We start from the raw sequence: 27,966 nt of genomic DNA on the forward strand, positions 1-27,966 counted from the left end.
GTCCCCAATGGACCTTGGCGCCATTGTGCTCCTCTTTAGATTCTCTGTGTGCCATGTGCGTCGCTGTGGATGGGAACACGTGCCGTCCATTTGCGTGCCCGGTGCTCCTGGTACCGATCCCGGACCAAGCCCAATATGCACTTGGACTATACCACAACACCCACATATTGCCTCAATTGAATTTGATGAGGTGTTTTGTTCGCGAGTTTCTCTCGCGCAATAACTAGATCACACTTCTAAGCTTCTCCACGCAATCGAGAACGCGACTGTTACGATTTCAAAATAGTTATCTGTTATCTGTCTAATACTTAATCTTATAGATTTTTTTAGAGAAATAAATAGAAAAATTTGGAGAACATTTTTCATCGAATACGGCTATTGCAAATTGAAAATCCGGCAATTTAATTTTGTTATTTATAGAGAATTTCAAAATAGTATAATTTTTTAAATATTTTCTCTTCATTTTTTCAATCTCTTTTTTTTCCTCTAATTCTAACTATGTTTTAGTTTGTCCAGATCAAGGAGAAAAAATTTGTCTTATTCTAAAGAGCAGTATTATTACGCAGGATTTCGTTCCACGTGTCGCGAAGAAAAGGGAAGGCTGTAAAGCACGCGAAAAAGTTCCGATAGCAGGTCTAATCACGAATTATGGCAGAAGCGCATAAGGATAAGGAGCGGAACGAATGGTCGGGAATGACACGCGGTGCTGACGAACCAACAGCAAAGTGGGGGCACCCACGAGTGTTTCTCGGCCAACATCCGCACCGCAAGGTAGAGCAGTTAATTGCAGTTGTACCTGCGTTACCTGTACGCCGCCGCGATCGCGAATTCGTTTCCGCATCGCAAACATGCTCGCTTTTTAACGAATCACTCTTCCTCGTCAACATTTTCCTTTTTCAAGAATATCTTCGCATTATCTCTTCAAGTTTGAAAGATGCGGCGAGGATCCGTCAGCAGTTGGCAGTCCTATGGACAGCGAAATTGTAAGTGATAATAACTGCTTTTGTCTTAATAAGTCTTTTTGTTAATCCTATGGTTCTCGGTTCGCGTTGAGTAAAATAAAACAAAAGTTTTTTAAATAAAAAATAAGAATATTTTCTAATTCTCTCTCTCTTTTCTTAAAAAAACCTTTCCATCAAAAGCTTAAATCTAAAAAATATAATATTTTTAAAAAGAACGGCGTTTTCAAAATATATAAATTAATCTGTTTGTTTAATTGTTTTTATTGACGTATTAATAATTTCTGGTAACTATTATCATTCCATACTGTTGATAAATACATCGTTGTTACTACAATTATTTTACTATTGCAGAATTGGTTATGTTTATCAGTTAGATATTATAAAGATATTAAAAAAAATATCTTTCTTGCTTTGCATTAAAACAACTGTCTGTTCTAGATTCGTATTCGAGAATCGCTCTTGAAAAGAATATTTAAATAAATCTGCTTGAATTTCGTTTTACCATCGACCTGCAAGTATCAAATTGCTTATATCGACGAATGCGTTCAGGCATGATTTATCAATTAATTTAAATCGCTGCGTCGAACCGTTGCAGTTATTCAATTTCCAATTACTTACAGTAGTTATAATCGCTGTTCCATTCGAGGCATCCTGCGAAATATGATGCGAGAATTTGAGACAATCTAGCTTGCAATTTTCCACTGTTTTTATGTGTATAGCACACTTTTAGTTCTATATTTTCAATTAATCATATAAGATTATCTCTCCAGAACTGATAAATGTTAACATCTTCTTTAATCATATTCTTTAATGTGCAATTTAAAAAAAAAGCCTAATTCTTGTTATTTAAACTTAATTATTCAATTGAATAAACAATTTGGAAGTCGAATTCATATTGTGAATTTTGTATTATAGATATATAATATAAATTATTGTCTAACAACTCAGTATTAACCATATGCAAGCAAATTTATAGACGTTTTGTGAATGATTGCAAAAACAAAAAAGGTATCTCAGGATGTGATTTTTTAAAAATATGCACGTGCACGGAAGCGGTGTCACATCAATTTTGAGTACGTTGAAATTCCTTCAACTTAATTATGTTGTTTCTGATGTTATCTGCTTGTTGCGTTACGTGCATATCTGCAAGTGGAAATTATTTTAGAATACTTGTGATTTTTTTCTCGTTAATATTGATTGTGTAAATATTGCCAATAGTTTTGTATAAAAAAACTATTTGCTTACTTACTTTTTAATTATATAAAGATTAAACTAAAATTTAGTAATATTTTAGGGATAGAATAAAGCAACATAACAATCTGAATGGACGATATGAATATAAAATGTATGTGTATGCGTACTTGATTTATTCTCATTTAATTGATTCAGTTTTATTCTTGCATTAACAGTAAAGTATTAATTGAAATGTTAAAAAAATTAATTAAAATTAATTCTTAAACGTTTGGTATCTAAGATTCTGACTCTCAATTATTACTCTTGATGTATTTTTCTCTTTCAAACAAGATATTGACGTCTGTTTATGTGACAGTCATGTTTGCATAGTATAACAAGGAGTATGATTTAACCATTTTTCATAAAGATTGTTAGACAAGATATAAGATAGAATTAATGAGCAAACTAACCAGAATAAGAATATCGTCAGTCATAATAGATTTGCGGACAGTTATAATTCCCAATGATAGATTGTTAAAAAATAACTTGGCATCTTGCAGCACACTCCATTCGTTCTGATTAATACAATAATAATATAATGCAATATCTTGAAAATAAAATCTTTTCTACACGTATATTTTCAGTTTTATCTATAATAAAATCTATAATATACTATCTCAAATCAATCACATAGAAATAACATATTTTTTAAATTTTTGTTTGAAATTTTTCTTCTTTGAATTTTCTTTTTCGAAATTCTTTGAAATTTTTTTTCATAAATTTATTTTTTGATTCTTATCATTGCAATTTTATAGCGTTTGATGAAATGCAATACACATAGCATTTTTTAGTAATATGTACTTTATTATTTTTGTTATAAAGATATTTCTCGTTAAGCCGCTAAAATCAACGTAGAGTCGTGGCTAATGCCGATACGAGCGTTATCGGCGAGGTAACGATTATGCGAATGCTGGAGTTGATATATAGTCGACACATAATGCACAAGGTAGGACCTTGAAGCCGTCTCTTGCCGCATTTACGAGCGTGCTCTGCGCGGGGCTATCGCGGATTCCTGCATCACGGGGAACCAATTTCGTTGACGTCATCCGTGTGCATTCCACGCTCCTAAAGCGTTGCACTACTAATGCGAAATTCGTCGCAGTGCGACGGATGAATTTGCGGATGATCATAATTTCTTCCGAAGCTTATAAAATCCCGAGTTGCGCTCGTCGTGAGTTCGGACTTGTCGATCGTCCATCATTATTTACAACCTTCCTATAATTTTCACAATCTCCGTAATTGTTTTAAGATTCTATGATCTAATCGATCATACATGCTGGCACCGATTATAGCAGCTTGTCGGATTTTTAATAGATACTTATTGAAATTGAAAAGTGCTGAAAGGAATTTAATATGTAAAAAAAAAAGAGAGAATTTTTTGATTCTTTAAAGTCAAACATTAATATATTATGAAATTTTTTTTATATATATTTATATTGCTATAAATATATTTTTATTTTTTTTCTATTTCTCAGATTTCTTTTCATATCATCTATCTCATTGTATTTCTCTTTTTCTATTAGACTTTTTAAAATTTTAATATTTTTCTTCATGAATCAGCGTAAAACTTGTAATTTTTTTTAAATGTTTCAATTTTTTAATTTTTAATACAAAAAGTTTCTCAAACAAAAGAAAATTTATAGCATAAGAATTTTTAATTTATTTTTTCCTGTTTTTATGCAGAAGAATACTCCAATTGATTTTTTTAAATCTTTTTAAATCTTTTTAATTTATCCAATTAGAGAGAGAGAAAGAGAGAGAGAGAAAAGCAACACATTTTTTATGTAATAAAAAGTTTTATTATTTAAGATCTTATTATATTAATAGCTGAGACATTTTCAATGTGATAAATGGCCTGATTCAACGAGAGTATTGACGATCAAAATATTTTATAGTCAATAAAAAAGAAACAATTGACATCATTATTGAATGCGACGATTTTTTTCTAAATCATGCATTTATTTTCAGCCGACTGTATGATGGAAACGTATTCCGGTAACACCGCGTTAGCTTCACCTACCGAGGAAATTACCCACCAACGGAAGGGCGGCTGGTTTTTAACGTACAAGAAACTCATTTCCTTTATTGTCCTAATTGTAATTGTTGTAATCGTCGCGGGTATAATCGGGTGGAATATCGGCACGATGCCTAAAACAAGAGTAAGCGTAATCCGTTGTACTAAATGACACAAATTATTTACCATTGTCTTGACAATTTAGTATAATTGACGAGATATTTTTTATTGTATCATTTTTAAATATTTATATAATGTCGAAAAATAATCAAAAATATGAAATGTGTAAAATAATATGAATTTTCTGATATTATATGACTTGAAACTAGTTTCTCACACATTCAACACTAAAAGAGATTATTAAATATAAGAAATTAATATCTTTATATACAAAGAATCAATGATGGAATCAATAGAATTAGATCGATGAAAATAATCTTATTATCTGCAAATTTTGATTAATGTATCGGCATTGTTTTGTAGATTCGTAGATTCAATATGAAATCTACCTTGAGCACTGATAATAATTTTTTCTCAATTTTCACATGTTCTGTGTTAATTAGATATATGACCCATTAGAGCTCATTGAGGGTGAGACGGAGGAAGACGACATTATTGTCGTCTCGATATCGCCTTTTGTTCATCCCTTGAGATATGACCTCGAACTGATGCCGCCAAGCGACGTCAACACGACGTCGAATCTGAAAGGACGAGTCATTATCAAATTCCGCGTCGATGGCACACCGTCCTTAAGCAAATTATCTCTCAATGCGAGGAACATCACGGCAACACGTTATAAGCTATCGCTCATAGAAGAGAACAATGCGCGAGCAAAAAGAAGACGTAGAAGACGCGTCGAGGATGACAATAAAGGCAATCAAACTATGGAATGGAAACCAGTGGACGCCGGTATTTATTTCAGAGATACCTTCTATTATTAAAATTAACTTTTTATTTATTTCGATTATGTAATAGAAATATTAATTCGACTAATATATAAGAGAGATGAGTGGCATGCTTATTAATTTCGCAAAAATATGTTAAAACTATTCAATTTATTTTTCATATGTTTTGATTAATATTATTATATATTAAATAGTTATTCTTTTCTTTATAACTTTTTAATAAAGTGCAAAGATTATAAAGTGTATAAAAGTAAAAATTGCTAGATGTCACAAATTAGAAACACTCTTGTTAAACCTTAATTTATGTCACAAATATGACTCATACTTCCTTCCATTTGTGTCATAATCTTCACTGCGAATATTATTAAAAGGTAACGGGTTAATGTACGTTAATAAAGCAACACATTTCTGGTAGTGAAATATACGCGGTAAAATAATTAGCTCACAACAGCTGTGCCAATATCACGACATAATAACGTGTAGATGATTAATTACATAACGTTTGCGATAAATTTTAAAATAAAAAAGAATTTACATTTTCATCGTTTTAAACATTATGTAATTAATCCGATTAAATATAGTTTCATCAATTTGTAAAAAAATTTGTAAAAAATTATAATAGCCCGTAATCACGATTTAGATAAAAATTCGTGGCTAGAATTTTCACATTTATCTAAGAAAAAATTACACGCAATTGATTGTCTAACCGGACAATGATCTATTAACGCAGACAATGTTACCACAATGCCTCCTTTCTCCGTGACATCTGCTCAATTGGAAAATCAGGAAACAACGCGCGTCGATGTCTATCCTTCAGGAAACGTGACCTTCTTCGGCAATGAAACCTCTTCTTCGAAGAACGAGAGCACGTTCGTGACCGATGGACAATCTAGGGAATCCGCAAACACAACGATGTCTGAATCGACGACATCTGGACCAGGGACATTATCCACGGTAACTTTCAATAACGGAAGCGTAACCGAGGTGGTGATCCAACGATACGAGGAGGATGCTAATAACGGATTACATGTAATACATCCGGCCGTTGCCATAAGTCCGGGAACGTACAGCTTGGAGATCGATTATGAGATTATGCTTGACGGTAAGGCGATTTATTCGGCAAGCTTCGGCGAATCTGGTGAAGAAAGGTGAGTTTTTCGCGATGATTATAGCAGAATCAATTAGCTTATAGTCGCTAATTATGCACTAAGATATTTTATTTTTAAAAAGATATAAATCTTCAACTCAATTTCTTCAATTTCTTCTATTTCCCCCCCTCCATATTTCTTCAACTAAACATATGTGTTTATTTTACATTTTATGTACATTTTCCTTTTTAAAAACTTAAGAAAGTCTGCTCTCTTAACCAATGAAAGATGTATCTGTAAATTTTTAAATAATTTTATTGACATATTTTTTAATAGATCCTTAATCGGGACGCGATTGAAACCTTTGGAGGCATCGCGTCTTCTGCCTGTTTTCGATGACGTGAATCTCAAGGCTGTCTTCTCGATGTCCGTGGCACGTCCGCACAGAGCGAGGGTCCTTTCGAACATGCCTCTCAATATCTCGAGAAGCACGTGCGTAATTCATACTGTGTTGATCGCGCAGCTGTGTCAACGTTTACACACTTATTGTTAGAAAACTATATCAATTGGAAATAGTTAAACTGTCCAATAATTTCTTTTCAATAGTGTTTTGTCAAATAAAAATGTAGAACAGAAAATTTATGTAAAATAAAAATTAGAGAGGAGCCCGCAATTTTTATATTATACAGTAATTTTAAAAAATATGTTGTCAAATTTTTCATGAGAGTATTTCTTATTATGTATTGTTATTTTTCTTTTTTTTCTTCTATAATAAAATGAAATGATCAATCTGCGATTTGCTCCTTTTAAGATTGGACAATCAGGAGATCGACACTTTCAATGATACCCCGTTGCTGTCACCTTACAATCTGGCCTTCGTAATGGGTGAGATCGAATCGTTGAGCCAAACAATGGTGGGGCCTGAAAATAAAACGACGGTGATTTTCTGGGGCGATCCAAAGAAACGATCACGAGGGATATATCTTTATGACAAACTTGATCAAGTAGTTACACATTTAAACAACATGTTCTCGATGCCTTATCCGCTACCGAAATTAGATATCGTCGCATTACCATCGCGGATCATTGATAACGCCGGAAGCTTGGGATTAATATCGATGAAGTAAGCAAGATCGCAATACTATTTTTTATTTGCAAGAATAATTCGATTAATTTACTATAATTTATTTAATTTATATTAATATTAAATATTAATATTAAATTTATTATAAATTTAATTTAATTTAATTTAATTTAATCTTGGAAAATTAAGATGTTTTGGCACGAATTGAAAAGATTATAAAATTTTATTTCTTGAATTATAATTTTAAACAAATTTGGAGGCCAAATTTTAAATTAAGTAATCTTTGACATTACAAAGATATTTTCAAAAAAATCTGGTAATAAAATAAAATTTTATATATTTGTTTCAAAATTTGGTAAAAAATATTATTAAGATTATTTTTCAAGATTAAATAATTTAAAATTTCATATTTTAAAAAATGGGATCTAAATTGCAATTATACTGTTAAATTAATAAATTCGTCATATTCATACGATTATTCTATATTCGATATCATACTGCACATCAAACTAAATTGTTTTCAAGGCAATCGCTCTTCTACGCCACGGATCGATCTCCCATGGTCATGAAGACAGACGCGTTAAGCGCTCTGATAAGCTTGATAGAAGAACAATGGCTGGGCGGTGTTGTGAACATGAAGAACTGGTCGGACGTTTGGCTTCTAGAAGGCTCCATGATTCATTTGCGACATGCGATGATCGAAAAGGCACATAATATTTATATTTACATATTTGCGACATTTATTAACATTAATTAAATTTACACATATCAAAACGAAATATTTGAATATTGATTCTCATTCAAATTAATTTTATAGTTTCACAGATTTTTTATTCTAAGATAATATAAACATACCACAAGTTTTTATCTTCTTCATATGAAAAATTAAAATTCACATGTAAAAATTAAAAATGTTAAAATTTTATTAGTTTTGTGTATTTTTAAAATTAATGTATCAACAAGGAAGGAAAAGCTGGACTAAAAATTAATCTACATTTGAGATTAAATAATATTCTACAGGGCAAATCTTTATTAATTCAAAATTAATTATTAATTTTATGGTTTAAAAGGCTAAAAGTGCTTTGCGCAAATTCGTAAATCTCGAAACGTATTAGCTTTATTAATTTTTAATGTAGCTGATTGCAAAGTTTACATATTTATAAAACTGAATTTTAAATCTTTTTATAGAAATGATTTAATTTAAACATTTATAATCATTATTTTATATTAATTTATCTTTATTTTAGTTTATTTCCTTATAATTTCAGTATACATCCAATTTCTTATCTTGTCAAAATAATCGACTCGTCTCTGATTAGATGTGCCGATGAAAACAGCATCTTTTCTTGTCAAACAAAGGAAAGGATTCTCATGAGATTCTATTTTCAGATAGACTTGTCACTGGACTCCAATCATGCTTTCCTTGCCGACATTCAATGGGATGCCATGGAAGAAGATAGTTACAGCGTTTCAAGATCGTTGCAATTGAACGTCAATCCTGCTCATCTGGACTTTTCGGACGACAATGCTCGACATGAGAAAGGTAAAAGTGTCTATCAAACTGATCTCTTCCTTGAATAACAATGCTATTATTTTCAAATATTTTCTCGATATTATTGTAAATATTATATTAATACTTCACTTTTAATATCAATTGGACATTGGTATTTGGAAATGCGGCAGGGAAATGACAATGTGATGTTTGCATAAATAAATAAATATTTAAATATTATACAAAACAAAACGATATGTTTACATTATTATGTATTTAAATATATTATGTAATGTTGTTTGTGCAAATAACATTTATCTTTGGGAGTTTATTCTGAGATCCTTGGTATCTTTCGATGTAAACATAAATTTAAAAAAATATACAACACGTTTTTCGTTTCTTATATTATGTCCATAATTAAATTTGTTAAGTTAGCCTCTTTAAAAGTATGCAAAAACAACTTGTTAAAAGTTTTACTTTAAAGTATCAAATCTATGCTCTCATCGAACGTTGCATAACATGATTCTGCATTCTGACTGCTTCTTGTAGGTGCATGCTTGATTCGCATGTTGCATGGCGTGATAAACGATACCGCCTTTAGGAACGGCTACCGGAAATTCGTAGCGAGGTGGTGGGTATATATCACATTATCTCGTCGATTTTATCCTTTGATCAGCCGTCGTCGTCGGTTTATCAATCGCGCGCGATCCGCGCGTTTGAATCACTTGTGTGTCCGCGTGATTCAATCGAAATGATAATCGACGCGTTTTACAGCGAGTTATCCCGTCTGCTTTATGGTAATATCAGTCATTGAATGTCACGAGTTGTCGATCATTATCTCTCATGCTTCTTTATCGGACTCGTTACATAAGTGGATCCATCATTGATATGTTTCATTGGCATTGAATCGTAAAATATATAATAATGATTCGCGAAATGTAACGTACAGAGGATGCATGATTATAATTTCATTTATAATGAAAAGTGGTGTTTCATTTTTCACTATAAATGTTTTATATAAACGTTGGCACATTAAAATTTTTATAAATTAATATCCCTTTTAGGAGCTACTCGACAGCAAATGTCGATGATTTTTGGGAAGCGATGGCGGAAGAAACTATTGGTTTACCCGCAGAAATTACTCTGTCCGAAATGATGAATTTATGGATCTTGAATCATGGATATCCAGTCGTTAGCGTTACGAGGGATTACAAGAAGGGCACAGCCGTTGTTAGACAGGTACGATCTAAATAATGCGTATGAATCATGTACATTTGTCGCTATGTATGCTTCTCGAGATAAAATATTTTTATTACTCGATTATATTGTTGCGCAGCAAAGATTTACATACGATCAATCGCCATCTGACACTCAACCAACGTGGTACATACCGCTTGACTATATTAACAAAACGAGGAATGATTGGTCATCTCCGACGAAGACGTGGTTATATTCCAAAGCGGAAATAGTGGTGCATGATGTTGGTGCTCAAGATTCTTGGGTCGTGTTCAATGTGAATAAAACAGGTTGGTTGCATAAATGTTTCTCTTGTGAAAAAAAGTCTATAAGAATTATAATATATAAATATATATTAAAATACCTCTTTTCATTAGAATTAAGAATGCCTTGTCTTTTTTTTTAATTATGTACGAAATTTTATATTAAACCTTTTTAAAGATAATAATTTAATTAAAAATGTTAGTGTAATTGTAAAAATGTAATATAATTATAATTACAAATTTTTCCTTTTGAAATAAATTTGCTAATAATGAGAAATAAGTAAAATTAATTAAACTTGCAGATATTTATAGATATATTCTTATTTATAGATATATTCTTTTAATTAATTACTTTATTTAATTAATTTAGTTCCAATATGCTTTAATCTACTTCTGGCACTATTTTTTCGACTTATGCTTTTCTTCTTTGATTATTCTATATATTAAAAGAGGATTTTTTGATGTTGCACATGATTCTTTTCATTGCCACTCATATGGAAAGCAACTTAACGAATTATATATTAACTTTAATATTCTCCAATTTATTGAGAAATTGCCTATTCTATAGCCATTAACGTTAACTGCTTTCAAGGTTATTACCGTGTGCATTATGACGAGGAAAATTGGAAGCTCTTGGCGCAGGCCCTCGAGGAAGATCACGAGGTCTTTCCGGCAGAAACCAGAGCATCGCTCGTCGACGATGTTCTCGGGCTCGCCGCGGTCGGTTTGGCGAAATACGCGACCGCTTTCGACTTTATTAAATATATGCAAATGAAGGAACGACATTACGCTCCTTGGGGTGTCCTGATGCGTCATCTGTTGAAATTGAACGGTCTTCTTTATGAAACGTCAGGCTTCAGCGCCTTTCAGGTAATCTAGTGTGTTCTTATATAGGAAAACATTCTAAAAGAATATATTTGCAGTTAGTCGTTAACAAACTATTTACGATCAGGCGAATTTAGGAAGTTGTCAAGTTTGCAAAATACTCTATGAATATTTTGTTAAAAGTATACCCCAAAGTATGCTCCACATATATAAAGACAAAAAGATACAGTGATAATAAAAAAATATCTTATGACGAAATATATCTTCTAAGTATAATTCAACATGATAAATGTTCGAAATTCAAGTTATTTAATTTAATTTACATGACATTTTTTTATGGAAACTAATAATTTGATTAAAAATTATTAGTGGATAGTAATATGATAACGGAATGGATAATTTGCAGGAGTTTACATTGAAATTCACATCAAAATTATATTCAGACGTGGGATGGAAGATTGATGAGGGATCCGGACTAACTTTGACTGCCCTAAAAATAGCGTGCGCGTTCGAAAACGCTGAGTGTCTCGAATGGTCCAAAAATCATTTTGCAAAACTAAAAGATCATTCCGACGCGGACGAAGTGTAAGTTTAATAAAATGTTTAATGTTTTATTCGAAATATCCGTTCTTTGTGCAATCGTATTGTATATTTCTCAAACAAAGGGTAATAACATGCGATCAACTTATGATTTTCGTGTCAATTTTTTTCATAATTCCATTATCTAAACGGAATGGAATTCTGATTGATATATCGTGGCTGTGCTCGTTATGTTCTTAAACGTTCTTGTCCTTCTATAATCGAATGTGGCATTTCTATTAACATTTATGTTAAAATTGCTTACGTTAGATCAAATAAAACATTAACTGTTTTATCCTTTATGCAGCAATTAAAAGTCTCTAAAGATTAATATTAAATTATTTATATGATCGATACTATCGCGACGCATTCATGATTAACCAAATAGCTAAAATAGATAAAAAGAAAATGTGGAAGCGAAAAGTTTGTGATGACATCTTTGGAATAATTTCTATCTCTCCGAAGATATCGGCTAGACTTCGTGGCCCATTTCGGAGATAAAACTTTGATCGTTTCAGCGTCCCGGCGTACGCACGCGAAGTGCTGTATTGTACGATTGCGAGATATGGCACGCGAAACGAATGGAATTACTTCGTTGAGAGGGCAAACTCTACAGCAGATCAAGAAGAAAGAAATCGTCTTTTATCAGCGTTTGCGTGCTTCCAGACACCGTGGATTCTGCAATCGTAAGCATGAGTTGAAAACTGATAATAATATAGAATTGAGAACAATATATGTAAATTCGTAAAATCAAAGTTTCTTTTTAAAATAAGTTTTACATATGCAGGAGAGATAGAATTAATTTTTTCAAATTATATTCTCTCCTTATTTAATTTAAAGAGAGGATTTTTTTCTAGAATTTTTCTAGAATTTTTTTAGAATTTTTCTAGAATTTTTCTGAATTATAATTTAACCTTTATATTTAATGTTGAAGATTTTAAAAAAGACTTAAGAAAAAGAAAATAAAATCTTTATTAAAAATAAAAATCTCAAATTGGTTAAAGAATACTTGGAAAAATATAAACATTTTTCATATATTCAACAGAAATATACAATCTTTCTAATAAAAGATATTTGTGTTCCTCACATATTTTCATTAATTAAGAAATTTATTTTGTAACTTTGAATTATGCAACAAAATTTAATTATAGAAAAATTCGAGATCAATCCTTCGAAAACAACATATGTTTGAACATGTATAAAAAGTGTGTTAATGATACTTGTTAAGACTACTTAGCGAGTTTCTCGAAGGGAAGATCTATAGTGAAGACGAGACGCAAAGGATCTTAAGAAGTTTCCCGCAAAATCCAGTTGCCGCGCAACTCGCCCTCAAGTTTGTGCGAAATAATTGGCAGACTCTTGTCAAGAGGTTTGTAACTTTCTTATCTCTCTGTCGAACTTATAAGCAGATTATAATATGTTCTCGTGTCTGTTTAGATTCTCGAAATCTCGACCGATCTTGAAAGCTTTCGCGATGGCAACGATGAACGGTTTGATGAGCAAGGAAGATCTCGATGACGTAAGTATCATCTAAGCAATAAACATTTTCGAGCATTACAAATTTCGATCTTTCAGTTTCAGACTTTCAGCGAGGATAATCTCGAGAGCATAAAAAACGTGGGATACACCATGGCGATGGTCGAGGCGCATGCTAATTTCGCGATAGAGTGGTTGAAGGAATCCTTGCCGGAAGTGCAGGAGTGGCTAACAGTGAATAACGCCACGGAGGTACCCACGTGAATACTCGAAAAATATCCTTCCAGGTTGCAATAGGATGAAGGAGACTCTGTGTACGATTCTCGATTCACGATTTCGTACACGACGTGTGCCTGCGTGCGAAAAGAGAACTGCGAGGATTTTTCTACGACAACAAGTTTTATTTTTCCGTATGCTTTTGTCAAGCATGATTACAAAACCAAGCAACAAGAATCTCGTCCTTATATCGTTTAGCCTTAGAACGACGGTCGTTAGTATAATTAATGTTTGTAGGTACATATTTAACAAACAATATATATGTATATATATATATATATATATATATATATATATATATATATTTATATATATATGTATATATGATAATCGTATCTCTAACGACGTGGTAATTATTATTCCAATATTTATCATAACCTCTTCTTCTTGCGCGCGTTTCCGCTTGTTAATGGCGCTCTATTGCTATACGGTACGCTCGTTTATAACACGCTATATTATCGTTACAATAATCTATTCGTACCGTTGTCCTCGCTTCTCATTTTTAGTCTAACTCGTTAAATGCGTTAAGTACGGGTATATATTCGCAAGCTATCAAACACGCGCGGCTTAAGGGTGGAAGCGATGATTTATCGTCGGATGGGGCTCGGCCCGTCAGAGATTAATGCGGCCGATGTTTAATCGAGATCTTAAGCGCACGCGAAGCGCTCTATGTCGGCACTATTTTCGCATAGTGCATCGAAAGAGATCTCAAAATCGCACAATTATAACGCCGATTTTATATACCTTGGCGATGCATCCAGCCCGCATCTCACTACGCTATTTAGCGCTAAATGCGATCCTTTACTTATTCCACATCTATCGATATGGAGAATACGCGATTTCACATAAATTATATTAATATATTTTATATTAATATAACGCATATTTAACGTTATGAACGACCGTCTGTTTCTCTTCTTTATATTAAATACATTTTCACGTTTTGCGAGAAATATTTCAGAAATAAAGTCAAATATTAGTCGTGTTTAACGTTAAATACCACTGGAAAGCTTTTTCACATTTATATTAAACAGAAGAATCTCATGTTAAATGAGTAAATCTCAGCGCATTTGGCGCTAAATCCGCATTTATTCGTGCATCTGCAAATAAAAGTTTCTCGATATACACGAGAATTTTGTCCAAAAGCACGTTTCTCTTCCGGAACAAATACGTTATACTCCAATCTCTTATTGAAGGGGTTATTTTTTTAAAGGAGGCACATGTATGTATTTTTAACAAAATGTGAATTGATTACGGACAAATATTTTCTCACACTATTAATACATCGAGCATGATTTATTGAAAGCGCGTTCTGTACTTTTTATCAAACCTTCGAAAAACGGATTTTCTGCACAACTCTCCCTTACAATATTAGTTATGAAATATTCCACTTGTTATTAATGCATGTAAAGGCTATCCTTTATTTTCCATTCAAGGCATACATTGTTTTATTTCAATGAATAACCCCTTCAACCAATCGCTTGAAAAAGTTTTCGATCGTTTATTGTCTTCATACAATTCACTCAATTTTATCAAACGCATTATTATATCAATGTCGCGTGTGAGCGCATTATCGACATCCTCAAACGATCGCATATACACATCGGCATGATGGAATATAGATGTTAGGATATTGTGCGCGACGAAAAAACGCTATTTCATCAAATTTTGCGTTTTTTAAATTTCGTATTCGTTTCAAACGTGTCACGTTAAAAAGATCCGTTTCCGTTCGTTATGTTTGGTCATGCCTTCCTGCGTTAGAGCGTTATTTTTGTTTTTTTTTTTAATGGCTAATTCCGCTCAATGCATTTAATGCCGATATATCGTACAATACTTTGTACTTCGGTATCGAGACTTCGATTTCACGCTCTTCTCATCGTGATCAAACGCTAATTAATGAAGGTGCTCGAAATTTCGATAATCCTGCGTCGAGAGCACCAATTGTGAAAGCTGCTATCGGAAACGGGATGACTGGAAGAGATCGCGAAAACGTACGTTCCAAGCGCTATACCGCTTGTAAATTTTGTAAATCTAAATAATATAACTATCTATTTTTGACGAGATGTCGTTATGGAAAAGTTGCCATGTTACAACGAGAGATTAACACAAAATTGCTCTCGTATGATAAAAATTATAAAAAATAAAAACGATATCTTTGTCTGTTAAATCTTTCTTCGTGATTCTTTCATCGAAGAGTGTCGTTTTATATTATTGATAAATTGTTTTTTTCGTAAATTATTTGCGTGAATACGCAAATGAATTATCTATAGCAATCCAAAAAATGTCTATATTTCTGTGCAAATTTCAAAGTATTTTTTTATCCAAACTTTGTTATTATTTTTTGGTAAAAGAAGTTCTGACAGTGTTTTAGTCAAATAAAAATCAAACATATCTTTGTGTCTAAATAACACATTAATATAAAAAATTAAAACTTTGAAATGACATGCGTGGTTATGTCATCAAGATGTTACGATGTCGCTGTTAAAGAGTCCCATGAAATTTTTCGAAAGAATCTAATCATTTGAAAATTGTAAAAAAAGGCTCAATCATTATAGCCTTTACTTACTGTTATGTTTCGTTATTTACACGGTATATTTACATCTTAAAATTTATGCTGTTAATTATTTATTATTTAAATGTGCATACCACACACAAACGCTCTATCTTTCTCTCATTCTTTCTTGTAATCTAAAATCATTCTAACGATCGAATTTTTCGATTATATCGATGTGATTTTCGTAGTCGACGATAAATTTGTAGATTTTTAATAATAGTACAACTTCATTGTTTCTCATTTCTGAATACAAAGTTAATCCTAAAGAAAATCTTAGAAAAATGATAATGAAAAAAATTGATAAAATAATGCTAAAAAAGTTTGCTGTTTGCTAATAAGAATAGATTGGAAGAAAATAATTGACAAAATTTATTTTGCGAAATTAAAATTTCCTTTTTTAATATATTAAACACACAAATTACACACATATAAATTATTTAACACTTAAATATCTTAGCGATATATTTAAAAAATCTTTTTTCAATATTTTTCTTTATGATTTAAAATTTCAATATTCCGTATTTTGTCAGACAACAGTGAAGTGTTATCTCCACTATTATCTCAACATTTATTACATTATTTAAATTTAACTATTATTATGTGATAATATGATTTGACACATTTCTGAAAGATCAAAAAATGCAAGATAATTGCGAGCGAAAAATTAAGATTTAAGCAGAAAATTAAGATTCTTAAAGAATTATTAACACCGAAATGGTCTTTATATATTCTGGTATAATTAGCGATGCCGTCTTTGCAATAAAATCGCCGTCGACTCGAAAGTCACCTTACGCTGCGCTAAAGTCAAGTAACAAGTAAATTCATAGCTCTATCATAGAAAACGTGTGCGTTGTTTTCCTAACGACCTAGTGCGGAATAGATTTGTTTCGCTTTCTCGCTAGGAGAATTCGCTTCGAACATACTATTCTAAATGTACGTCTTTTTATTTCCTTCAAATCTAATGCGTTCGCTGGACGATTTTCAATCAGGTAGCGACCACGTGTATTTTCATTCTCGCACGTGACGTCGCTTGATAATATCCGGCATAAATCGGGGTGTCGATCAAGAAGAAACAATTGTCCGAATTTCGAGAAGAAATTATCAGAAATTTTATTATCCGATCGATTTGCCCGATCAGCGATCGTATCAGGGACGATCATATGCCGGAAATTGCCTTTTACCGATCGACGGCGATCCAAGTAACAGCTCCTAAAAACGCTCGTAATGTATCGACCTTGCGTTTTAATGGCAGTAGTGATGGGGAATCGTTATTCCTCGCCGTAATAACATATATATAAATATTTACAGTTCCAAGTACTATGGTATTGTACTTAGAATGCGCAATATTATTTTTTAATTACAACTAAGAGTTCTAAGAACGTCGGAGAATTGGGAATGCGAATTTCGATCGTCGATCGAAGGAGCAACTCGGCTCCTTCATGCTTTATCCATGTATGTAAATATCGGTGTGAAATAAAATGGTAGATTTATTTCGATCTATAACAGCCGATTATTTTTCTTCAATTCGACTTAATGGAAGCTTCAATATAATTCTATTTAAATTAATGACACGCGTACTCGATATTTTTATCAATTTAGTAAATTATAAATCACAAAGAATTTCATCCGAATTTCCCGAATACGCGGAAAATTGAAACAAAAGAGACAGCTTTGGACAAAGCTCCAAAATTCTCCGATGTTGAATTACATTCTCGCGAGTAACAATCCGCATGACGCGATTCGCGACTAACGATCGTTTAACCACAATGACGAGTATCATACATGACGCGTAACTGTCTATAAATGAAAACGGAATAAAAGGCGAAATTATGGATGACAACTCACAATGACAACGACCACGAACTACGGTATTGAACAACGGCGTCAACGGTCGTTCAATTCCCTACAACTATCAGCTTTAGAATTCGTATGCTTTACTTGTTCTTACCGTACTATCAGTTACTCTTTATTGTAGTATTCTCGCGTGTTTCACCCCTTTTTCTCACATTACAAAATACAATATATATTCTTATTCTCGGGACGAGATAACACGAGATGCGTCGGCGACGCGAGTCTATCCGAGGTGCATCCTTCTCCGGAAGAGGAGGAGAGCAGCGGAGAAGTTGCAGGAAATGATGATAAATAATTGCACACACGTGAATAAATATCTTTAGATCGATAGAGGGGAAGAGAAGCAGTGAGCGAGAGAATCAAGTTCGAGGGTAGCGTTCGTAGAGACATTGCTTATGGAAGTACAACAATAATTCTGATAATATCAGAGGAGAGAGATTATGTCATAGTTGATTAAATATAATAATTAGGATATAGAGAGTCTCTCACATATATATTTGAGGGAAAAAATAATCGCTCCGCGCTACCGACGCGCCATCGGCTCGTCCATCGCTCTTATATATATATTTTTTTAAATATATATATATTGCTCGTATAAACGCGGGTACGTTTTTAAAATTATTAACTGGTTATATACTTCAAGTAAGATTACACCCTAGGTCTGTGTACGACAAACTAGCTACGCGGTGATTACCTAATTAACTCGCGTAATGCGAGCGCTTTACGGCGCGCATTACAATACAAAACGTACGCTTGCGAAACGCGGCGTTCGCTCGAGCAAAGAATCGTTCGCGCATTCGGATCGAATATACCGCGTACGCAGTGCGTGTATTATTTTCTCATCTCTTCGCCCGCTGCGTCGCGAAGCTCTTGCAAGCTCAAGTGTCAATAAATGTACCGCATCGCACGGCAACAAAGTGTGGAATTATTCGGAGGACATTCGCGTTTGGTATAAAAAATGTTCTACGTTCAAAGGAGAGAAATGCTCGCTATATCAGCGCTACTTCTTCTTCTTCGCGCAAATGGTGTGCGTAAAATGCAGCCGCGATGCAATCGACGTTGCAATGTTATGCTAAAAGCCGATCGTATAATTCCGGATCCGTATTTCACCAGTTCTCAATATCGGCTGCGTCTCGCATTCTAGATTACAAATCTATAACGTATGGATTGGAAATAGATATTAATTAATCTCGCGATTTAATTCACGGTCGGTTCCGAGCCCTACTCGAACGATACTTGACGCTTGCTCGCGCGCGTTTAGGCGAACGCTGGCGATGATTCGGTTCTCGCTCTTTCATTCTCGAGGCGTTAAAATTACTTACAGTGTTACATCGTAAAGTCCGTCTGATGTGTGTTAGGTTTACCCGATTAAGTAGTGGCAGCTTCGTATTACGATTTACTTGAGCAGACTATGTAGGTGTATGTAGGTCACTTGGCGAATCTCGCGCCGGTCAACGCGTCTTTAATATTTGGGAGGCATTTCGAGTGCAGTTTTTTTTTTCAAGCGACACGTCGTCGCCTCGAGTCCTCCTGTTCCAAGGTTTCGTAACGATGTTCGTCGTCTTCCTTCTTGAGAGACGATGATTCTCATCCTTCTACCCACGAGACCGTCTCTGCAAATTGATGACTCTCTATATTTCATTCTTCCAGGTTTTTTCTTTCTTTAAAGAAACGTAGTTCCCATTTATCGTCAAAATCGCCGGTCATATACTTCCGGTTCATCCTTTGTAAAATCGGAGCCCTTTTACCGTAATTTCGTTGAGGATAAGGAGCTGGAGCTTGCGGACTCTCCTAAGACTAGGACGGGGGGGAGAGGGATCCGTGCTTCTGGTCCTTAATCTTTCTCTACGGTGCAGGGCTCGGGCATGGACTACTGGGGCGGACACTTTACCACCGCCGTGGTCGCGAACTCGCTAAACTTCTTGTCGATGGGCACTCGATCGTCGTACAAAGTGGGCGCTTGCAAGATGATACCAGCGGTGCCTACCAAGACCGCCAGGGTGAAAATCCAAAGAAACAGCCGATCCAGCACCATCGCTACGTATTTCCAGTCCTCTTTTACCTGAAAGGAGCATCGATCGTGATTCAATCCACTGTCGTCTATTAATGATGAAATTAAAATATTTTTAAATTTTAATCTAGATATTTCAAATACAATATCTCTTTTTCTACACGTGTATAGATTTTATCAAATATTATTAAGAGGAACAAATAAATAAAAATTCCAATAAAATTTTTTATTAAAATGGTCGATCGTTTCATTTGCTTATTTTTATTTCTCTCTATTTGTGTTTTATTTATTTTCTTATTTAATGATCTTATACCTTAGTCGAATCTTCGAGCATTTTAGTGTGTTCGGCGATGAAACGCACGCAGATGCAGGATCTGTGCACTTCCGGCGGGCAACGAGAGTGCGAGAAGACGGGCGGGCTTCGGAGCACTGGGCTTTTGACTTCCTCTATGCCTGCGTCCCCGGAAACCGAGAGATCCTCGCATTCGGTGTGCAATGGTAAAGGGGGACCGTGAATTAAACAACTACCTCCGAATCTCGCACCGTCTGTAAGACTGAAGCAAACAAAGGGTGAATAATATTGTTGATATTATTCGCGCCCATTCATGCACACGTTTCTCCCAGTATTGTACGATATTTTTATTTAACATATCATGAGGAAAATAATAACTTATAATCTAATCTTAGCTTAAATTCATCATCATAGTTGGGAAAATAAATTGTAAAAAAATTATTTTAAAAAATACCTTAAATTTAGTGTAATTATATAATTAAATTAATTATGTAAATAATTATATAAATATAACTAATATTATACAAATGTAATTATCATAATTATTCTAAATATGTAATTATAGCTCTTTAGCAAAATATGTTAATGTTAGTCTGGAGAATGTCTGCAAAATAATATCAAGATCAAAAGGGTAATTACGAAGCGTTTCGTATTATCATAAATACCTGGAAGGCGAGAGGTCTTCCTTTGATGGAGGACGACTGTGGAATCTCTTGGGTGTGAGGTGCTCCTCGCTGTCTTCCTGAGTCGATGGATGGTAAGGATAATAGCAGGTCTTTTCCTTTCCCCGGACGGTCCTCATTAGCACTCTACCGGAAGTATACCTGCAAACATAAACAATCGGGCGTGGAGAATTTTAATGCAGGTGCGGCATGTTCTAAAAGCGACGCGGATAATGACTGACTAGTGCGATTATTGTTGATAAAACACAAGGCAAGTTCGTGCGCTAAATACGTATAATATTGTTGTAATCTTTACGTAACGAGACTCTTGATTATTGATTTCTGTCGCTGGTACAAATTTAGATGCTTTAGAAGTAATGCTCCGATTTTTGTCTGCATACTTTTTTGATCAGATTAAAATCGATTTATTCTTCGCGAAAATATAATATTTTTTTCTATATATTTGTAATTTCTCTAATATTAAATTTATTATAATAAATAATTCTAAAATTAAATTTTTTTAAATAATAAAGATAGAAGCATAAAATATGATTTTTAATGATCTAAAATTTAAAATTTTTTAAAATAACTGAAGAGAGAAAAATAAAAAAATTTCTTTATATTTTTGAACAATAAATTTTGAACGTATTCTGTAATTATATTTGATACCTGTTAGCTTCAAATTTATATTGAGGTCTTCTCATGACTAGAAGTCGTGGAAGAATGTGTATAAAAACCCTCTTCACCCAAGGTGCCATTTTGTGCGTCTGTGGTGAACGGAAGTGAACGTTGAGAACGACCACCGTAACACATATACTGAAAGATATAAAAAAAAGGTCATTCAGTTGGTGTAAAGATATGAAAAAATGTGTTATTAATAGACATTATTAAAAAATAAATATTAGTATATTATATTATTACAAGTTATTTTGTTATCTATATAACGTATATAAGCAACATATTAAATAATAGATGATCTGCAAATTATTGATTGTGTAAAGTTTTAGTAACAAATTTCGCTGCAAATGTATCATAATGTGTAAATATTACTACAATTCCAAACTCAAAATTAATTATTTTATATCCATTTTACATAGCAATGTAATTAGAAATGACTGCGATCTACGAATTTTAGTGGAAACTCTAATTAAATTTTTAATAAGCCCATTTTATTACGATAAAGATTTTAATCCACTATAAGCCAGAAAAGAAGTTCTTACGGCATACAGTCGCACATATAGTAGATTCGTACTACTGCAATTATAATCATATAAGCTCTTTATACTCGGCTTTGTTATCTTAATAGAAGTTGCTAATTTCTGCTGAAAGAAATATCATAAAAATATTTTTTAGGAAATAACGTATTAGTTTACGCTTTAGATTGTCACATAAAAGTCGAGTATTTTTTTTTCATTTTTAGACTAGATTTCCAAGATGTCAGAACTTCGAAAAAAATGTTGGATTCATACGCGAGCTCATCTTGTCGAACGAAGGCAAATTGCCATAACGTATCACTAGAATTGGCATCGGAGACAGAACGGAATGTAAATCTCACAGGGTCATTCATAACGTGGATCCATTGAACGATTCGGGAGAAATCTTGCTGGCCGGTTGGGCAAAGGACAGACCGCGATTTAAATTGGATCCACTTCCTTTGACACGACTTGGAACCATTTATTGATTCAGGACTACGTTGCCGCAACGACGTAGGTCCTTCATCTTCCCGTTCGCTTTTTGTCATTCCTTGCGAGCTCGCGCGTTAGTCATTCCCGGGCAAAATGCGCCATAATGTTCGCGTATTAGACGTCTTCGAGACCATGTTCGCTCTAAATGTGTAATCCCGAATGATAGGTACGTGATAAGAAAAATATTTCTGGTAAAGCACGTAATGCGCTCGTAATTTCAATTTTAATAAACTTTAAATATAAATCATTATTTAAGTTTAAATATAAATCATTATTTGAATATTATATATAAATAAATTTCTTATGTTTTATATAAAAATTATGATAAGTAAAACATTAATTTGATTATCGTATTATATATTTAAGTTTAAAATATAATTGTAAAAAGATTATCAATGTTATGCGTGAGATTTCTCACGCTCTTGTCAACGGAAATTTATAACATCGAACCAGAAAGAACGAAAAGCTCCTCTTTGAAATTTTGATGAAAAAGGGGATTTGAGGCTATACAGAATGTGACAAAGATTACACTTTATCTCAACGATAAATTTCTTTGTAAACTTGGAATTCAATTTCTTTTAAAAATTTAATTAAACGCACCTCTCTTTTTCGCAATTTGTAAATTTTTTGTTATAATAAATTAAGATTCTAAGGCTCTGCTCGCTGAAAACTAACAATTAAAAAAATAATAATTTGTTATTTATTTCCTATTCGCACAAAATTCTTCGCGTTGAAGTTATGTTACGATGTTCTTTAAGTAATATTATTAACTCAATCAATTCAGTGGCTTAAGAGCTATCAATATTAAAGCGGCATTTTTTGTCAATTTATCTTCAATGTCACGGAATCACAAGAAGTACGTGACATCCGAGCTGTATGTTTCAGATTCGGCTTCACGGGTGGCTGGTGCCCACCCGTGGTGAACGCTGCTACTGATTAATGTGTCACACCTACTGCATCCTTGCAGCGTCCAAAGCTATTAGGAGGTTTCCACACACACGTACACACACATTTATACATATACGGGAAGACACGTGGCTCCCACTCAAACAACAGCCCGCATACTGTCGGCCCAATTCGCCAATTTGCTGACTCCTTCGTCTTCAAGGAGACTCATCGCTTCTCTCTTCGTTGCCCAAGTAGATCATCGATTTGTTCGGTATGCACCTTAAAGCATGAGGCTATATCGCCCTTTGGAAACACGTTCAACCTCCTTCACGTCGATAATGGTTAATCGAGATTCTCTTTCAAGTTTCAAATCAGTGGCTTCAAACGTTTCGGTCTCATTCCCACGCGTTTTTCTCGTCGCGCTTAATTTTATTTTTATTTACTCATTTCAGAATGCGCGCAAAAGTAACTTTGTTTAAAAAAGATATTTAATGCATGAGAGGATTAATTCTATAAAGCTTATAAAATAGTATTAAAATTTTCTTTATCTTCTTTTTAAATTCTTGGAGATTCGTACTCTTAATTAAAAAAAAATGTTTATAATTCATGCAACAGAACACACACAAATTACTGCAAAAGCTGCATCGTTGAAAAAGACTTCGCTTTTATCAATGCGCATTCATAAAATCGGAATCTTCCTTAATGAGAAGGTCAAATATCAAATATTTTCTTGAAAATAATTTACAACGACTGCCGTATATTGTTACGCTTATTGTTACCAATTCTTTTCCCTTTTCTTTCTTTGATTCTTATTTTTTCAATAAAGTCTAAACCCGCCTCAGATAAGTAATCTTCATCTCGCGCTCATCGTGGCTCGACTTGGCCGCGTAATCCAGAGAAATATTGCAAATTTGAGAGCTATCGGGGAGTAAAAAGCCTTTCGCTGTTCCAAGACACTCGCGGACGTCGAATGAATCGTGAAATCAGAGGACGATCCTCTACTTCTTTACCGATTTTCCGAGAAAAGGACCATTAGATCTCGGATGCGCGTAGTCTATTGCTCGCATTTGCCAGTGTATATCTAACAATAAGAAGAAGAGCAAGAAATATATGCTCTTTCATTCGTATAACGTGCATCGTGCAAACTAACGGGTTTTTTTTACAAGTGACATATCGTTTAAAGCCAATAATTTCTATAATGCGCACTTTGTCAAAAATATTTCTCTTGAGATAAAATAACATGTATTGAAAAGTTTCGACCCTAAAGGGGAGCATATCTTAAAGAAGATGTAGCACTTTTACTACTGTAAAAAATTTCATCTGCTTTATGCACAAAGCTCCAAGGAAAATAATGTCGCGTGATTTTTTGACGAAACGCAAGCACGTCGAAGAAAACGCTTTCGATCCTCGCTATGAATCGACCGCGTCATGCCCGAGAAACGACGTCGTACAAATTTGCTTCATCATCGTTGGCCATCAGTCATGAAGAAAAGAATGTTACGCAGGATGGTAGCAAGGTTCTGGAAAAGCTTTATAAAAAATGTAGCATGAGGGATGGATAAAGGAAGTGCGCGAGAAAAGCGAAGGTTTAGGAAAATGGATGCGACAGAAAAAGCGTGGTGGTTGAGACGAAGAGCAACGACAAGAGTGACGATAGTAATTGCGATACATCAAAGTTATTGCATCATTATTTATAACTATTGCGTTACGTATCCTCAACAATTTGACAAGACAAGAGAAAAAGCAGACAAATAAGAAAAATTATTTCTTCGAGAGAAGATGTTTATTCTCAGAGGAACAACGAACGAGGATGTTAACTGCGAAGCTATAATAGGGTCCAAAGCCAGGTCGAGCTAAGCAGGATATAACCTACATCCGGATGATGCATTACCTCGGTACATTTTCGCGTTTTCTTCGTTGCTCTCTCGAGTTTTTCGCTCTTTCGAATCGAAATATTTCTTCCCGGGCCGTCCTCGTGGGCTTGACCCACTTCGCGTACGTACCGTTTTGCGACCGTTCATCTTCGAGGTGGCGACCGCATGAATCCTAATCACGTTCGAAAAAGTTGTTCACGTATCTCGAGCACGTAAACCGGCGAGTGACCGGAGGAGAGGAACTCTATGGCGTCCCGCCTGATCGAAGTGCAACGGTGAGTTTCTACGGTCCGTAACCGTGAGATGACTCTCAACAAAGTTTCCGGAAAAAGAAAAAGAGGAGAAGAAGATAGATAAGTTGTCGCGTGTACTTTGTTTTTTTTCCCCACTCGTTAACTTTGTTATATCCCGCCAGAAGATGCGAAAGAGCGATTAAAGTTACCGCTATCGGGGCCGAGCACCTTGAGACTCATGGTGCACTTTGTAAACTATATTGTTCGTTGTGTTAATGCAAGAAAAAGATGATCTCTTGGAACTTCTTACCAAAGAGCGTAAATTGCGATGATAATATAATATAATACATAAAACACATATTATATAATATACATATAAAAAAAAACATGTAGAAAATAAAATACATATAAAATAATTTGCATGTGATTTCTGTAGAAATAATTTCAAAAAGTCAGAAAAAAGTAGCATCGTTTGGCGAGCAAAATATTAATTAAAGAAATTTTTAAACCACATATTTTTCAGTTCTCATGTACACATTAATTAATTAGATCTTTCATTAGTATATTTTTCAATTTAAGATCTGATGTGTAAAAGCAAAAAGCAATCTTTGAAATAATCAATTTTATAGAAGTATACATCTCGAAGAGTATATGTATATTAGCAGAGAATTTAAAATATGAAGATTTATAATATTTATGTAAATCCAGTCAAGTGGAATTAACTTTCTAACACATTAATATAGAAGTTACTTAAATTACTCATTTAGTATTTAAATTAAACTTAAGTTATTAGGTACGACTTCTCTCTCTTTCTCTTTTTCTCTTATTAGCGATATAAACGTGATCTACACAAAAGTTTAATTAAAGTTCCGAAACATGCACAAGAGAGAATGCTGTCCGTTTGAATCGAATGATTATTACATCGCGAGACTGCAGTGAACCGAATTCTATTTCTGGATAGAATCTCAACCAGCGATGTAAGGAGTGCCCGTATTTGCTGATGCTCGCGTATCCGCTGTTATCCGCCGGCAAATATTGAATTCGCAAATGAAACGTAAACGTATTAATTCGGGTTAATGCATTCCGGTTGGTGTGGTCCCGAGGTCTTTAGCGGAATTATTTATCGACCGCCGCAACATCGTTGGAAATTGCAACGCGCCTCAGAGTCTCGCAACGGAATTCGTTATATCGTATATGTACAATTGAACATGAGGGAAATATAGTGTAAATTTATAATTTCCACAAAGATTTGTCAATTGTCTAATCATATATGCTCTCTGTGTTGATTATAAATTGTTTATATATATGTACTTTGTTATTTTGTATCGTAAAATTACGTGATACACACATAATATTTTCACACAATAATTATTTCACAAACATATCTTATTAATTTTTAATATTTAAGTATATACTTATAATTTAATACTTAATTATACTTATAATTTAATACTTAATACTTAATTAATTATTAATTTTTAATAATTACTTTATAAACATACCTTATTAAAAAATTAAAGAATATCTTTCAATGTATTTTAGGAAAATAAAAATCTTTTATCTTGAAATAAAATATGTGATTTTAAGGACCTTCCACTTAAAGTGAAGGGAGCCCCTATTTTGATACACTCTATAGTAAGATCGCGGGAAAGACTCACGTTTCAAGGATCGCAAAAGTTCGCGACATTTCCCTCTCGCCGTTTAATGCGCCGATCGGCGTCGTAATGGGCCCTGCGGCCAGGGTCCGAGTTCCAAACTTGTTTAAAGTTCGAATGCAGTCCTATCAGTAACGCGGGCACGTAGAAACTTTCTCGCCCCCTTTCTTTTTGTCCCCTTTTTTTTCCGCCGCGTTGTCCACATCATTCGGCCGAGGACGATGTATCGGCTTCCCTTTCATCCCTTTCGCTTATGTACGACGTTTCTTCTTCCATTTTCCACATCGACGGCGGCTGAGTTTCAAACTTGTTCGGAATATTTTTCCATGCTGGACTCGGGTCATATTGGACGCCGTCGGGCAATAACGTTTTTCAAGTCAGCCTCTCGCGAGGTAATAAATCCCGTACGATCGCCATTGAATATTTAATAATGTGTCCTGGTGGTAACGTGTTCAAGCGCGTTATCGCAATGTCGATAAAGATCGTATAATATCATTTAATGCCATGCAACGTATAAAAAATCATATAAAAAATCTCACATAAAAAATCGACGTGCCATTCGATCAATTTTATGCGGTATAATATGGCATACGTGTTAAAGGTAAAATATATCCTGATTCTCAATCAATGCAGAAAAGTTATACTTTATTATTCGTTTATATGAATTAATAAAGAATTCGAAAGAAAATCGACATCAAAAGAAAATATATCTGTTAATATATTAAGACATATCTTTCTTGTAAATGTGAGATTGCTAGAATTAGAGAAGCATTGATAGTCGCAAAAATTCAATTGCAAAGAATCCATTTTGTTAGCGAACAGTATGTT

The 27,966-nt window shown here is 33.8% G+C and overlaps 2 protein-coding genes across 4 annotated transcripts in view; one reads left to right on the plus strand and one right to left on the minus strand.

Annotated features, from left to right (window-relative positions):
- Positions 1-222: 222 nt before the first annotated feature.
- LOC145975179 (thyrotropin-releasing hormone-degrading ectoenzyme) lies at positions 223-17,490 on the plus strand. 2 transcript variants are annotated; one of them, XM_083105475.1, is made up of 17 exons: positions 223-983; positions 4,164-4,354; positions 4,773-5,118; positions 5,845-6,262; positions 6,539-6,694; positions 7,014-7,325; positions 7,812-7,992; positions 8,676-8,829; positions 9,328-9,409; positions 9,843-10,017; positions 10,115-10,304; positions 10,870-11,147; positions 11,509-11,687; positions 12,200-12,367; positions 12,910-13,050; positions 13,119-13,200; positions 13,257-17,490. In XM_083105475.1, the coding sequence occupies exons 1-17, from the start codon at positions 935-937 to the stop codon at positions 13,419-13,421; spliced, it is 3,267 nt and encodes a 1,088-aa protein (XP_082961601.1). In that variant the 5' UTR covers positions 223-934; the 3' UTR covers positions 13,422-17,490. The 2 variants fall into 2 exon arrangements, with proteins under 2 accessions (XP_082961601.1, XP_082961602.1); XM_083105476.1 differs by lacking the exon at positions 223-983 and having other exon boundaries at positions 4,235-4,354; positions 4,789-5,118.
- The window catches only part of Nachralpha4 (nicotinic acetylcholine receptor alpha4), a 222,758-nt gene continuing 208,245 nt past the window's right edge, over positions 13,454-27,966 (minus strand). For both annotated transcript variants that reach the window (XM_083105500.1, XM_083105499.1), the window contains 4 exons: positions 21,473-21,619; positions 20,807-20,965; positions 20,163-20,403; positions 13,454-19,900 (listed from right to left, as the gene is read on the minus strand). In XM_083105500.1, coding sequence (XP_082961626.1) covers positions 19,709-19,900; positions 20,163-20,403; positions 20,807-20,965; positions 21,473-21,619 — 739 coding nt within the window. In that variant the 3' untranslated portion in view covers positions 13,454-19,708. The remainder of the gene's footprint in view (positions 19,901-20,162; positions 20,404-20,806; positions 20,966-21,472; positions 21,620-27,966) is intronic.

Source organism: Camponotus vicinus, unplaced genomic scaffold (assembly GCF_025532165.1).
Source record: "Camponotus vicinus isolate PSW18456_S1 unplaced genomic scaffold, iyCamVici1.0 SCAF_7, whole genome shotgun sequence".
Lineage (NCBI taxonomy): Eukaryota > Metazoa > Arthropoda > Insecta > Hymenoptera > Formicidae > Camponotus > Camponotus vicinus.